Source organism: Bombus fervidus, chromosome 4 (assembly GCF_041682495.2).
Source record: "Bombus fervidus isolate BK054 chromosome 4, iyBomFerv1, whole genome shotgun sequence".
Lineage (NCBI taxonomy): Eukaryota > Metazoa > Arthropoda > Insecta > Hymenoptera > Apidae > Bombus > Bombus fervidus.
This window is the reverse complement of record NC_091520.1, coordinates 14,966,008-14,982,257: the sequence shown is the minus strand read 5'-3', so window position 1 is coordinate 14,982,257 and position 16,250 is coordinate 14,966,008. Positions and strand designations below refer to the sequence as shown.

At 37.0% G+C, this 16,250-nt stretch overlaps 2 protein-coding genes across 8 annotated transcripts in view; one reads left to right on the top strand and one right to left on the bottom strand.

The window, feature by feature from the left end:
* LOC139986322 (matrix metalloproteinase-14-like) overlaps positions 1 to 16,250 on the top strand; it is a 40,278-nt gene that overhangs the window by 2,195 nt on the left and 21,833 nt on the right. The gene's annotated exons all lie outside the window — the stretch shown is intronic.
* Positions 1 to 16,250, bottom strand: part of LOC139986332 (uncharacterized) — a 76,907-nt gene that overhangs the window by 45,189 nt on the left and 15,468 nt on the right. Inside the window, exon 3 of one of the 3 annotated variants that reach the window (XM_074111679.1) lies at positions 15,473 to 15,609. The exons of 1 other annotated variant lie outside the window; for it this stretch is intronic. In XM_074111679.1, the coding sequence (XP_073967780.1) occupies positions 15,473 to 15,609 (137 nt within the window). Of the gene's footprint in view, positions 1 to 14,049; positions 15,610 to 16,250 lie in introns of those variants that run through there. One more of the 3 variants, XR_012453367.1, reaches the window with a different exon arrangement.

The window sequence follows — 16,250 nt, the reverse complement described above, 5'->3', positions numbered from 1 at the left end:
ATCATACTAATACCGTTTATATTAATTTTATCTTATTCGTGTCATTAGTAACAAATCTCGCTTAAACCTTTCTTATTATCGTCAAACGTTGCATCAACTATGCGTTATTGCTGTTACTGATTATTCATTTCTATTTTATTTTATCATATTATATTACCTTATCGACGTTATTAGTAAAACAAAACTTCCTTTACCTGCCACCGATATCATCGATACGAATATCTTCTCCAAAAATTATCAACAATTATTCTCTTATTTTTAATAATGCTCTCTTCCATAAATGTTTGTTCTATTGAGATCGAATCCCAGCGATAACAATTACCAATCGCGCGAATTTATTGACGATAACTCCGAAGATAGAACTTGATCAGATAGAGGACAATGTATAGTATAAAACGATAGGAATGTCGCATAAGTAATTTCGTCTATTCGTGGTATTCTGAAAGGTATGCAGCGTATAAAACAGGAAAAAAAAATTGAGACCGGTTTGCGAACATAATGACATAAGGTCGGACAGTGTGACGTCACTTGGCTACCTTCGCTGACAAAGTTCAGCTACGCGCGATGACTCGCTCCTGACCTTCGATTCATTGAACAGCATCGGCTACGATCTTACGGTAGTATTATACGCGTTTCAATGGGAAATTTCACAATTCCTAACAATGCCAATCGTCCAGTTTCCTAACGAACATTTCTTCCCATTTAACTTCGCGTTTCGGACCACAATTGAACCGAATAACAGAGATCGCCTCGGATAAGTCTGATAATAGCACCTTGGCCGAACGACGGTCATTGAAATCGCGGCTGTAAAGAGGTGATTTTGCGCGAGCAGCTTAAGCAATCTCGGTACGCGATAACGACGTAATTATCTGTCCCGGTAAATACAAACGATGGGCCGCTTTATCTCCAAGGTTCGCGACACGTGAGCAACCAGACCGATCTCACACCCTTGATTGCGATTACGTTTCATCGACTCTTTGTTCGGCGTTAATCGACGCGTGTATCCGTAAACCAGAAGGAGATTTCGTTTTGACAAGTGTCTCGATACTTGTTCGCAAATAAAACTCGATAATTATTCAGAAATATTTATTTGTTTTGTTTGACAATGTTAGTATAACGTTATTGAACGTCGATGCAGTTAAATTGTGTCCTCAATTTTTATTGTCATACGTGAAAATTTAGATATATACGTGAAAAATTAAATAAATATTAAATAGGTGTTATCGCTTATTAACTGTAATCGCGTGTAAATAAATTTTATGTTCTTTACGTTCGATAGAAAAGAGCGTTATCGCGTGACTTTATTATGTATATCGGTTTTACGATTGTTGATTCGATTCCGTGAAAAAACGAATAGGAGCAAAGCTTTGTAGATGTCTCGATCGAAACGATAATGTCAAATATCAAGTTCTGCTTGCACTCGAGTAACAACGTCGCGAGTGAAAACTAGGCTAAACGGTTGTTGCAAGTAGTAAGAGTCAGGAACGTAGACAGTAGAATCGTACTTACTTCGATCAGACATATCGCAGCGTACTTATACTTATTCCTTAGCTTCTCTTATGTCCTTATACAGATATACTTACGTGAATCCAGAAAATTTATCGAGGGAATCTTTTTTGTCTAAATTAATTCCTAAAGGAGGATAATTTCAATGAATCTTTCCAATTGAACTATCGGAATTATTTGGCATATTTTTTAATGGTTCGAAAGCTATTTAACATTTATCCCTCTTTTCCAAGTTCTTTGCTATTTTAATATATAACGTAATTTCAAAGAAGGGGGATAGTGGATATTTTCAAGTACACTTGGAATTACTTGATCGTTTCTCAATTTATCAAAGAAGTATCAAACGCTTATTCATTTTCTACAATTTCATGTGCACGCTTCATGTAGGTTTAAAGGACACAGTTGATTTTAATTCATAGTATTCAATCGTCCAATACGATATAAGAATCATAAAATCGTCTCGATTAAAAGAACAAGTTTCCTGCCGCGTGTTCAAGTCGTACCGACACGATAAACATGATCGATTGTCCAGGAAGAAATGCTATTGCCCTACGCTAATTTATTCGATAATTATTATAGCTGTCTAGTAGAACGATGTAGTCGTGATACATCACTCGACACATGGGATATAATACTTTGCACTACGATCTTGCCTATAATTGACACGAATTTATGTTCTTGGCAATGAGCCAAGTCAAACAAGCACCAGCATGACAAAGCACCGTTTCACTCTAAACGCCCATGTGTTGTAGCACAGAGAATTTTAGAGACGAGGTACACCCTTACACGCGTTTCAAACGCGGCATCGTAATCCGTAATGACTTAATTATCGAGAGGAAAAATAGTCGTTCATCATTCTCCGTGATGAAGCAAATGGTGGTCATTAATTTCCTTTTCTGCAGAATTATGAGGCTGGGTGAATGAGGCCGTAATAGGATTTGTGTAACAATTATGAAATTATTATCACGAATTACGAGATGATAAAAGATGGAATAATTTAAATACCTTGGTAATGAGTTTCTTTAAGTATTGTAATGTTAATATTTCACTGGAAATTCCACGTATTCACCGATCATAAATTTTATATTATTTCGATTAATTAATAATATTTCATTTTATACGAACGTCATTTTCTTAACATTTAATTCAGTTAGCATCTTATACAACTTTTCTCTGTACAAATAAATAATATTGTTAGGCGCAAAAGATCAACGCAATACACAAACCGTGATCATTGGTAAATCCTGGAGCAAACAAAGTTGCCCTGTACCAAGATAATGATCTATGTATGACTTGGCAAGATTCCCGTGCCAACTCAACAATTGAAAAAGACAAAGGCGCAATTCGATTCCGGTCATCCAATATTAGATACAACAGAACATTTTAACTACGCGGAAGATCTCTGCATCAAAAACTAGTGATATTCGTGATTAATAGTATATGCAACTTTGTTTCAAGCGACTTTATGCGAGTTTATGGACTCATACACGCGATGTAAAATATATTAATTATGCGAAACACCTTAAAAAAGCAAAATACGTTTCAAGCGTATAAAGTAAGAATCTCTAGATCTTTAGATAACTACATGAAAAGAAGGGTCGTACAAAATCGCCTTAGATTCCTCATACTTTCGATCGAAGAAAAATCGTTGATAATTTAACGCGTATGCAAATTCAACTAATTAATCTTATATTATTTATTACTTTGCTTGAAATAAAAAGATATTATAACGAATGAGATTCTAGAATCAGTTAGTTAGCACATATTCGAGCATATTTCAATTATCTTCCTAAAAACGCAACGATCCTTCCGAAGGAACATAAACCGTGTGAAACAAGGGTCTCTTTGTCTTTTCTTTTTTCTTCCGAAAGGGATGATGGTCAAGGGAAAAAACTTGGTTTGGTACTTGGCAAGGTGCCAAGTGATCGGTTCTCTCTCGAGTCTCTTTCTCTCGCTGACGGATCATACTAGGAAATGGTAAATAATGTATGTGCCTCGACACGGAAATACACGCGACTTAGGATAGCGAATCGTTGGCCTTCGTTGTGGCCGATCCGCAGTCGAGACACGATCAGTCCGTCATCAGAATATTAATCATCGTCGTATATATATTCTCATCGTCGCTCGATCCAGCGATCGTTCGCTCTTTTACGTATCTCTACCGTCTGGTGCATATGGCATCCGACTCTCTCTTTTCATCTGTCTTTCGAATGAGACGCGTGTTCTTCCCCAGGATGAGATTTAATCGAGTCGATTACCTCAATTAGCGACGCCTTTAAAAATATTCGTGAATGGAAATTTAGATGAACGGTTTGACTACTCGTCTAGTCACAGGCGTCTGTACAATCGTCCTTTCGTTAAACTCCTTGATCAAATTCCGCGAAGGTGGAAAGGAGTTCCGATCGGAGCAAATGAAATCCATTTAAATTTATTTTATACTTTGAGAAGGGAAGAACTGGACGCGAAGCTGATTCTCATGATGGAAGACGACAATTTTGTAAAAACGGAGCGTATGGAACTTGGAGAAGATTTTGTATTGGGGAAAATTAATTAAGTAGATCTATTCTTAGGGAGATCTTTAAAATTCTTCGATATTTGTAACGTGGATGTAAATCGATTATAAAAATGCTCCTCCAACTATAGAAGTTAAGCGCTTTTGTTTGAATGCACTCTGATAGGAAGAGGAAAAAGCTTAATTCAAAATTTGCCTCCTGAATTCTAATTATATTCTTCTAATACACCCACGCATACCAATTAACGTCTCATCAGGATTCTACTTTCATTGGTAAAATTAAACAGTTCAGAGATCGATTGTTCGGAAAGTCGAAGGAAGATGTATCTCCATGAGTAATCAAAGTGATACCGTTTTATCTGGTCTCCAATCGCGTCGATAAAAAGGAATAGAAATGTATATTGTAATTACGAATGCATCGCTCGTCCGATCTTGAATACCGTTTAACGCACGAGGTGATATCGTGAGTAAAACAAAGGATGATTTATGAGATGATTTGAATAATAGAAGTAGCATAACAAATTGTAAATAGATTATTTCTTCATCGTGAATACGATCGTCACATTATATTCTTTAAATTCAATGAAGCCCGAAGGTCTTCTGTATAAGATTTTAACAATAGCAAGATTCATCCAAATAATTGAAACGATTTATACGAAACTATTTGTTTCGTTCGAAGGAAGGAAATTCGAGCGCGAAACTGTATTTCTCGCAAGAAGAAACAATTTGTCCGCGGACGATGTAATTATTCGGTTGGCAACTAAGTGATTACGTATTTTGCCATTAGGTGGTATTGACAAAATCCGCAATCACTTAGTTACCAACCCAATACAAGGAAATACGAATGGATGAAAATCGACATCGACGTTAACAAAATTAATCGATTGGATCTGTTGAATGTCAAGAAACGCACCGACTGACTAAATCGGCGATGCGAGGCTGACTGTCGCTCGTTCGAAAGTACCTTCCGTGTCTTATCAGGCTTCGCGGAAGATGATTGCCGATGCAATACAAAGATAGCACCGCTCCTGACAACGGTTTATTACAATTACTAATCGCGCTTGATCATTACCCGACGTGCCTCGAAAGACTAATTAGATACAGAACTGTAATCGCATCGTTGCGCAAAACCGACTCGCAGCCAGAGAAATGTCCAATGCGGCTATTGCACCGAACAACGTGAGCAAACACGAGCAAACGTGAATTCGACGGAGATGCGTTAAAGCTAAAGATATTTCGTTTATGTGGAGAAGGAAAAGAACATAGTTAGAAACGCGTACAGTGGCTACCAAAATTATTTCTTTTAAACTTTCTAGTACTTCCATACGATTGCAAAAGTTTGAAATGTATTAGAACGAAATATATATGGAGCTTGACAAAAAAGTTCTTCATTGGAAAATAAGCGTCGAAGTATTTGATAAATAAGCCAACTATAGAAGAAAAATGTTATCAATTGCGTGCTTTATTGACTCTTGACTGACGGCATTCCTCAACTTGCCACCAATTTCTCTAGTTATCTTATTTACAGCCACTGTACACACTCTGTACGCGCTTAAAAATATGCGTACCTATGCTCGTGCTCTGTACAATTCCAAACTATGAATCCACGTGACAAAGCCGAGTATCCGATTTCTGAATGGAGCTACCTCAGCGATTTTCACACAGATGCGTGTAACCTTTCGCAACGTGACACGTGAGACGTGTGTTACGCAATTGACCACCATAGCGAACTTGAAAAATACATACAGCATCGATTACTCTAATTATACATCTCACAAGACTTAATTACTTACATCATCTTTCCTCCAAGCCTCTCGTATATGCATAGATCATAAACGTAGAATAAATTAACTTCTCTTTACAAGATCACGCTATTTACATAAGAAAACCATTTAGCTACTCTAAATGTAACTATAACTTCCACAAAAGTAAAACATTCCCATTTAATCGCAACACGGAACAAAGAACGCGTCTGATCGATGCAAAAGCATTCACCATTAGAGGAAGAACTTTGCTTTGACAAACGCTTAATTATCCCCTGTTCCTTATGTTGATCCGATTTCACCTGATACATCTTCGATGATTTCACCTGATATATCATCGATGATGTCACCGACTCATCCTCGATAACCCACATTTACATCTCCTGACATTGGTGTACGTCGATACGCGTGCAATTCACCAAACAAGAAGAAAATAAAGGTTCGATACGCGTTTGGATCGGTTTCCTTTGTGATACGAGCAACCGACACTTCCGGAGTGGTTGAATCAGCGATTTTTTGTAAACCGACACCGGTGACTCACGTTGCTTTATCGGATCTCTATTTTTTCCCTTTTTTTTTTTTTTTTTTTTTTTCACTGGAAGAAGAACACCGATTGCTACACGGCATTCGTATCGTAACGCGGGTCGTAGGTCAGCAACCTTCACGCTTTTCAAATACAAACAATATTGAACGAGAAAAGAGGAAGAAATGTCGCGGTATCTGCTCAGAGTTAATGCAATATCCGAAGAAAGCGCTCGAACACTTATCACAAAACACGTTTATTGTGTGTGAAGAAATTCACGTAAGAAGCATTTTGAAATCTTACATTATCATCGTAACGAGACGCGACTGTCCCGATTGCGTTACATTAGTTGTTTCTTGGCTCTCGATCGAAGATAAAATTGAAAAATTATTGGAAACGGATATTTCAGGTTAAAACGTTCCGAACGATCACGACCTGCTACGATACGACGACATACAGAAATTTCTATCACATCGTTTATAAACGGAGAACAAATTAACTATCCTAAATGAAATTTCATCGTGGGAATCAGTCAAGCTAACGATCAAACACGATTATCTTTCTCGCAAATACTTGGAAACTAGATTGCTTGGAAATCTAAATTCTACAAAATATAGATTCACTAATGTCAACATCTTTTGGATCTCAGTATCGTCTAATTTAAGAAATTACACTTGCCTAATTGCCAGTCGCGTCATAGTCTTTCAAGAACACACGAAAATGTAATATTCACGTTAAAATTCCGAGTATCGTATCTGGCAAGATAGTAACGGTTAACAGCAGTCATACTTTGCGGAACGGGACGAACCGAAAACTTCCACAACCGTTCAGCATAACTAATTTCGGCGAAGCGCGCGTTTTTATCGCACCAACGATTCTGAATTCTAATAAGAAAACGCGCAAAATGACCTCGTAAAATCACACGGTGGCGGTAGTTCGATTCTTAACAATCTTCCATGCGATACATTTCAATTGTGTACGGCGGCGAATTAAGAAAAACGAACGTCAGGTTGCCTCGAGGTTATTCCTAAATCTGTTATCTCGAAACTATTCCACGAACAGGTGCACGCAAGATTTTAAATTGACCTCTTACCTGACCTGCCACCTGGCTGGGTCGAGTAAGGTCAGTTAGGGTCAAACACCTGTGCACTGTGCATGTTCGATGATTTCAGCGATTTTTATCGAAAAAGAAAGAAGGTACAAAAATTTGTAAGAAGGCAATGTCGAAGAAGGACTCGATGTCGTTTCGATTCCAATCTCTTTGATACAAACACACCAAGCGACATCTTCGCTGTTATAATTTTGTTTGCCACGCCTTTTTGAACTCGATATTGGCGAAGATTCTTGTACGTACGAGGTGGTATCGCTTAAATTTAAGTTTCAGCCAGCTTCGGAGTAACCTAACTCTACATAAATTATTCAACTAGTAACAGCAACCTATATAGTAATATAACCTGCGCTAACTGAATTCAAATTATTATAAATTATCTGACGATACAAGTTGAGAGTTGAGTTAAATCATCCGTACTAATAGTAAAAAAAAATATGACGAACAAGTAAAATAAAATGAATAATGATATATCGTATAAAAATGCATTTACGCACTGCAGTACAATGCGATCGTACGAATCAGCCTTTTTCTCACACTGGCAACGTGACGATGTTTACAAAACGCGAGATACTATCTGACGATGATACGTCATAATTCGATGGAAAATCTGAGTTTCGTATCGCTGATAAAAGAATGCTCTTTAAATAAAATCCGAGCGTAGATCAACGAATCCTTAAACGGTTGATTATATCAGAAGATTAAACTTTATGGCTGATAAACTTGCAGTTTTATAAAGAAATTCGGGAGCTAATCTTTCGTTAAGCTCGACCCAATTCTACTCTTCTTCTATCTTCATCTGGAAGCATACTACCCGATTCTAATGAGAATCAAGTATACTGAATTAAAGTAGACGTCTGAAACATGAATCGTACGAATCACTGGGCGGAATTACATGGCATAAAAGATCCATCGATTGTTGATGTTGCGATAAAGGAAAAAAACGTTAGTACAAAGGCAATCGCGAGAGTACTAACACGAAAATATATTGCTCTGTAGTATAAAGATCCACGTTTGGACGATCGAAGATCGGTTTTGTATTCAAGGAACGGCTAGCAGAAGATACGAAGGCGTTGAATACTGATGCCGTTTGCGTTGACAAAGACCTCTTCAAGGTCGGGGTCGCTATTCGATACCTCTTGTGCACTTCTTCGTCTTTTCTCGAGTAACAGATCCTTCGTGAGCCTTCGCTGCACCGTTAAACGCGACGTTGTTCTCGGAAAAGGACTCGAAAAAGGAAGAGAAAGAGGGAATTTCGTATGTCACGACAGATATGTGGAATTCAACGAATCGTTGAATGTTTTTGGCTAAATACGGTTGCCCGACCAACTACTCTGTATATTTTATGTAAAATTATGTGTAGCTATAAAGAAGAAAATAACTCGAAATCTATTTTTGCTTCTGTTGTTGTCAGATTTACGAATTTATTTTCCATTTACATATTATTGCACTCTACGGTGATGATTTCGTAGCTCGAAAACGAAGCAAATTGTGCGGTAGGAAATTATTTAAGAACTGGTTCACACTTCTTTTCGGGAATCGACGATAAACGTTGAAGTACGGTGTATTCTACGGTATTTCCACGTAGAAGTACGTAGAAGCTGGAGATCTATTTTGCTCTTGTTATTCTGAAATTTTCAAAATTTATATTCTCTGATTCTACTCTTCAAAGATGATTTGATAGTTTGAAGATACAACGAATCGTCGATATAGTTTTGCTCAAAAATTAACAGAGATAAATAAAAAGCAATTCGATTATTTCGTGATCGATAACAGAGCGACATAGTTTCGCAGGTGTTGCGTACACCTTCGAATGCTTCGATTTTCATACTACCGATCGCGCGCCAACTGAAAATCAGGGTAAATCCCGTATCTGTTCTTTCCCATGTGCAGGCGTTAATCAGCAACAATGTCATTAACCGAGCCATTCATCTAAGGGAAATGAAAAAGTAACGAGCACGTCGATAAATCAATCTAATAATGAACACGCACTATAAATAATACGTATCAATCTTTATAAGTCACATAACTGGGAATATTTCAAGCGATATAAAGAACGATATAAAGAGAGAGAGAAAGAGAGTGAAACTGTATATTTCGTTATAAAGTTAGAGAAATAATCGAAGCTCGTGTACGTTGAACTTTTTAGCGACTAAATCACATTGTACACGATAGAATATTGCTACGACAAGTTCAAACAAACCGATGTCCTAGTTACCTTCAGTTACGTATCTTGCTCTTAACGCGATATACGATCACTACTTTTAGATTATCTGTTCTTACTAAACAAGGATAAAGTTCGAAGAAACTAATTTTCTTCTTGCAAATCGGAAGAACGTTTCTTTAAAGAAAAAAAGAAGACGACTCTAAATCATTTTACTCTACTTTTCTGTCTTTTGCCCTACTTTACCTTATCCGAGAGAAACAAGTTAAATCGTTAGATCATAGGCATCGGTACGTATTTTATACCAACAGGTACTAAAACCACGTGTTCCTTTTCAACATAAAGTACATCCTTTTAATCGCGAGATAATAAACCTTCTCCATATAATCTTTATATAATGCATTTACGTAATAACTTAACGAGAAGATTCAGAAAATCAAAAAAAAAAAAAGACATTCAAACGCGTTCACAAAATACATAAAGATACGTAAAAGGAAGATTTTTTTGCATTTAAAGCGTAGAACGCTCGTAAAGATTATAATACGTCTACAAAGCATCTAATAAATCTCAACAAATTCCACGTAACTATGGTACGAGATTTTGAAACATCATGCATCCGGCGCTCTTTAAAATCGTGAATCATCTTCTGTATGAAACGCTACACATAATCGTCGCGGGACAAATATGTATATAACACCTGCAAAATCACGAAAAGTGTCTCCATCGTTCGCTTTGGTCGACTCTTTCTCGCTCTTTTTCATCGTGGCACCCATTACGTTACGTTTCACTGGAAACACACACACACACCTTACGAAACTTGTTATCAGCGATAAGAAGCGACGATAGGGTGCCGCGTGTAGACAAACGTAACTATCAAGAGGCATTTCACTGCCTCGTGGCCTCGATTCTGCAAAAGATCGCGCTAGAAGCGAAATTACGTCGGCAATTGAGCGTGCATTTCTGTCATCGTAAATCACCGAATCATCTGCTAGTTTAACGTCGAAATAAAACTTCAAATAGAATTTTCTCGTTAAAATAGAATTTTTACCAATATCCTTAGCCGCCCCTAAACATTTTTTAAATATATAGCTTCTTGGTAATTTTCCTTCTTCGTAATTTTAAGTTCATAGCAATAGTTCATAACAATATAGAAGAGCACACCGACTAGAAAGATTACTAAACGTGACTAAAAAAAATATTAAGCACGTTCTTGGACTTCCCTTTCGTAATCATAGTGCTATTTAGTCGAATGTTTGCGGCAATAAGTATTTCCTTCCTTAAGCGCCATCGTGTAAAAACACAGACCTTTATCAGTCTACTTTAAGACCTAATACAAAATTCTCTTAACCAGTTAGCTGTGGCGGCCACACGCTTGAAAAGCGTGTATCTAAAATGTATCGCGAAAAGTAAGCGACGACGAGTATACTCGTCCAAAACAGCTAACTGGTTAATTATCTTGAATGTCTTCTACCAAAATCAAATCTTCGATGAATCTATCTAACCGTTAAGCGCCCAAAGGAAAGACAGCTAAAAAGAATAGGAAGGATATAAAAGATAAAATCACTATCCACAGCAATATCTACGCCTTTCTGCTTGGATTACTATCCGTTTCGTGAAGGATTTTAGGGGAGATGCTTAAAAGTCAGGGTTTTTCATGATCAAGAATCGCGGATTTACATTCACGTTTGGCCTTTCAGACGCTTGTCTAGTGTCTATCTTCTGATCCGAAAGGTCGGCGTGGTTGATACATCGGTCGACCCAGTTACCCAGTTCGTTCCTAGGCAGCCCCGTCGTTAAATTTATCAAGCGGGTTGCCTACGCAGGAATTCCGCTTTAAAAATCGATCTCTCCCATCCGGCAACAAATTTCAACCGAATGTGTCCAGCCTGGTAAAATCGATCGTCCTACCTGTTCCTTATCGCCATTTTGCGCGACGTTATTACCATGCGTTACGTCCGCGACACGTGCATAACGACGATGTTAAAGGTAGATAGACGGGATAGATATGGAATCGTTACGAAAGAGAAAACAACGATTATTACACGAGTCGTGTGGAGGCACGAAATCCACGCTAGTTTGAAATTGGGTCATGGAAACGGGGCACACGTCAGACCTGATAACTTTACCAATCAAAATGTCAACTTTTTGACAGGTGAACGCGATATGACGATCATCTTGTGTGTTTGGGTTTATGTGGAGCAAGAATTGGACTTGTTCCTCTTATCTTGTTTTGGGAGTAGGTGGAACTAAATCGAGGAAATTTGTTTACTCGAATTGAGAATTAAATTAAGAACCGAGAGGTGAAACGAACGTATAAAAGATACGTAAACGATATTATTTTCAATAGAACGAATTTCCATGGGAATGTTGTGTACCAGACAGGGTTACGCACCTGTAGAATGTTAAACGAAGCAATAGCAACTATCTTTAGTAACACACATATACGACATTATAATTCTCGTTTTGTACAATTTTTATAGAACAATGGCTTTCTTTTATTCCATAGAATATATACAATATGGACATATAATTTTCATGTTTTATTCATTTTTATTGCTGCTATTATCACATATTGAATTTACGAGAAAGTATCGAAAGAACAAGAAGCTAAAAGCAGCGAAATCGACGACGTCAAAAATTCCCAAGGCTGTTCGTTAAACTAAGAACAGCGTGGTCTGTAATTTGAAATTGTATTATCGTGTTTTCTGCGCGTTTCTCAAGGTAGCCGGGGCATAAAACGTCTCGTGCTTCGACCGAATAGCCGGCCACAGGTAATTACGTCAACGGCGACGATTATTGATTTGCAGATTTGCAAGGATCGCCTATCAACTCAGAGGAAAATGTCACGATTACGTTCCACGTGGCTTATAATCGGCAATTGTCGAAGCTTTCTTCGAGCAAAAAATTGTCAAATAGAAATAAATTCCAAAAGGAAATATCACAGCTTAACAACTCACATTATTTCAAATCATTGCTTACTTTATATAACTTGTATGATAAGAACCAACAATTTCGTTTTTAAAGACATATTATACAATTCGTATTGTTTATAAGTTCGAAGAAGTATGAAATCAATTTCTGTAAAATTAAGTTCAATCCTTAACTACTACGGTGCAAATACGTTGAAGTAATTACAAGTACTGTAACTACCTTGAAGTAATTACAAGTAAACTATCATGGATTAATAATTCATATTTTATCAAAATACTAAATGACGTGTCGTCTATAAGAAATTGTTGAAAATTAAATTTAATTTCACACCTGAGAATTGATCACCATAGTGACCTTCTTATTAATGATTTTTCTAAAGACTTAACTACTTTCAGTTTCCTTCCGTTCTAGTGAAAACTTTTAAAAGCATTGAAGATCGATGATAGTGCTTCTTATAAAACTCTATTTTCCTCTCCCCCCCCCCCGCCCTCCTCTCTCTCTCTTTTTCCTTTGCACTTTGAATCTTAAAGAAGGAGAAGAATATTTCATCAAAATTAGCGCGTTGGTAAAATTCTATGAAGGTTTATTTTTCAATGAGACCCCATAGCCTTGACAAATAGGCATCGATCGAACTTCTACAGCTGCTGAAAACTATGAGAACTTCATCTGTCCCGATCTTTGCTCGCGCTTGAAGCATTCCACCCTCTCGACACCAAGAGGAAGCAAATGACTCTAATAGTAAGAAGAGATTCTTAGAAACGAGCTACGTGAGACGGAAAAAATGTTCTCTAGCAACTAGACGACGTTTAATCTTCCTTGTCTTCCTCGTTTCGACCATGAAGATCGCGCAATCGCGTTCTTTTCCTTCGATTTTGCTTCACGTGGACATGATCGCACGTGACATGTAATTGCAATGCTGTCATCGTGATTTACGCCACAATGTCTTTGGTATATCTTTTTTTTTTTTTTTCGTTAATCTACAATCTTCTTCGCAACTAATTCGTGTCTTTTCGTCGCCGGAGGTGCGAGTGATAAGCCGTGGTACGTTTATTTACGAGTTGTTTCAGTGTTGTAAATTAAATAATGTTATGCTTTGTGAAAGGAACAGGAAATTGTTACGAAAAAATTTTTAATTGTAATACGTTATTGTCTGTGTGTGTGTGTGTGTGTTCTTGAAAGACATAAAAATGTAATATTTTTAGTACGATTTTTAAAGTTGCTAATTTACGTATGTTTTTAAAGTAATATCGTATCTTGTACGTAAGAGATATTGAAGAATTATGGTGATACAATAGAATGCTTGAGTACTAATGCGATTAAACACACCCACGATTCGTCACGTTGCCTTGAAGAATTTGTTCGTCATAAAACAGAAAGGGACATTGTGGTCAATTTATCTTGTGCAAAATTATTATTATATAGGATGTTTCATCGATAATAAATGTCTATATTATCTGTGATGTCGAATGTAACAAACAGTGACTAATTGATCTTGAGTAGCTCAACTTAAAACTGGAGTTTTCAAACATCTCGAAATATAAATTTTCTTTTTTTTTTTTTTTTGTATCTTTGCCTACTTGTGATGTTGGAGAAAACAATTACTAATTTAAGAAGCTCCGAACTCAAACTTTGATAGTAACAAAGATTAATAGAAGAATACAGAATTATATTACAAAGCAGTAAAAATCTGTAGAAAATGATTTTCTTATGCAAAACATTCTGCTGTTCGTTGAGCTAGATTTTCAACCTGAAAAACAGGTGTACGTCTAGTTGTAATTTACTCGATCATGATTATAATTTTCTCTGTTGGAATATATAATTTAATATATACGATCATTCTACTTACAAGTTCCTTCACAAAAAGTCAATTATATTGCAGTTAATTACGAAAAACGTTTGCAATCTACGTACGTCAGACGTACGTTAATGAATGGATAAAACGACGAGTGTCCATCATTAAGAAAACCAATGTTCGAGCATGAGACACGATGTTAAACTTCCGCGCGTCGAAATCGCAAGATCAATTAGATCACGTTGAATCGTACACGTGTCTGGATTCGCGATCATTCGCCAAACCGATCGTCTTTATCACCGCCCACGCAATATTACTTGCCGCTTCAATGACGATACGAATCCTTGAATTCCATCGACGATTTTACCTGGTGTTCGAGTCACGATCAAAATCCGCGAAGAAAAAAGAAGAGGAAAAGAGAGACGTGAATGATTCAGAATTGGTAGCTTCTCGGCACGTACACGCGTCTACAACAAGAACACTACCGTTCAAAGATATTCAGATACTCGTAGAAAGATATTCAAAAGTCAATAAGTACAATTCTTACTCGTTAGTTTATCTTCCACGTGATCTTTCGCGTACTTAACGCGCTACCGCCAATCATTGAAACTAAGAGAGGATTTGTCGTGAAGAAGTTCGATATTTCCATATGTAAATGTTTCAACTTTAATTTAAACATTTTTCAAAGTTGAAAACCGACCGACCTTTGGTATTCTTTATAAAAGAATCTCGATACGAGCGTGTTTTTCTAAAACATTTATTTACTTTCCTTCGTCGAATCGAACGTCTTATTATTTTACGTTAAACATTTCCTCGCGTCTTTAACTTTGCAACTACGATATTTACATAAATAATATCGCGTGTACTTTTAAAGGCAAAAATCATGTACAGTACGTAGACAGTTGTGTTCGAATACTTCTGAGCAGAAGTGTCTATACTATACGATTGTGTTACGAGGGCGTCGGAAGGAGTGGCCCATTCACGCGTGACACACACGCTCTCGCAACTACGCTTACTCCGCTTACGTTCATTCATAAAAATCACACCGTTCCTGGAACCAGCTCGCGTCGAGTTTATTACGAGATTCGTAAGACGCGGAAGCGTGATCCAGGTTTGAATCATTGACACTGAATGGAAACGAGCGATGGTAATCTTTATAGACATGGAATTTACCTTGCCGTCATGGGTTTTCGTTGTGAAAAAACAAGTTTATCCTGTGGAAGAATTTTGATCGTCACCGAGATAGAATTTTTGGTGACCAGTGTTGCGTCTTTTCCCCATAGGCGTCTCCTGCCTCTTGGATGTCCGAACTGTAACGAGTGGATTGTAACAATGGAGATTATCAAGTGAGTTTCCTTGTTTGTCTTGCGAGTGAATGGATTTATTGATCGATCATCCTGATATTTCATGTTGATATAATGAATTATAGGATATAATAATACCATTGATCTGGTAGAAGAGCGATTATATATAAGACATACGTTTTTCTCTATGCAAATCGCGATGTTTATTTTCGTCGATCTCACGTACGTAAGTTATATCGAGCTTAAATCCATACGAGCAGAATTGATTAACATAAGCATTCTCTGGAGCTCGAGAGATACACCTCTAGCTCGTGTTCCGCGGAATTCTGCTCGAATCCTACGTATTTAGGGTGGAATGCATTAGGTTAAAAATAATACTCGAAGGATGGAATATAATACAAATTTTACATTAAGTTTCTGTAGCCATTCGAAGAATTACTCGACCAACTCCGTATCCTAACTACGATACGCAGATACGAGTCATAGATGAACGAATCGTTGGAATCCGATATTTTGGTACAATATTTCAATGCAATATTAATATAATCCTTACTTATTAAACGAATTTACAAAAAACGAAAAAACCACACGCGTATATACAATTAAACGAAATTAATAAAAATTAATTAAAAAAGATTTGAAAAATA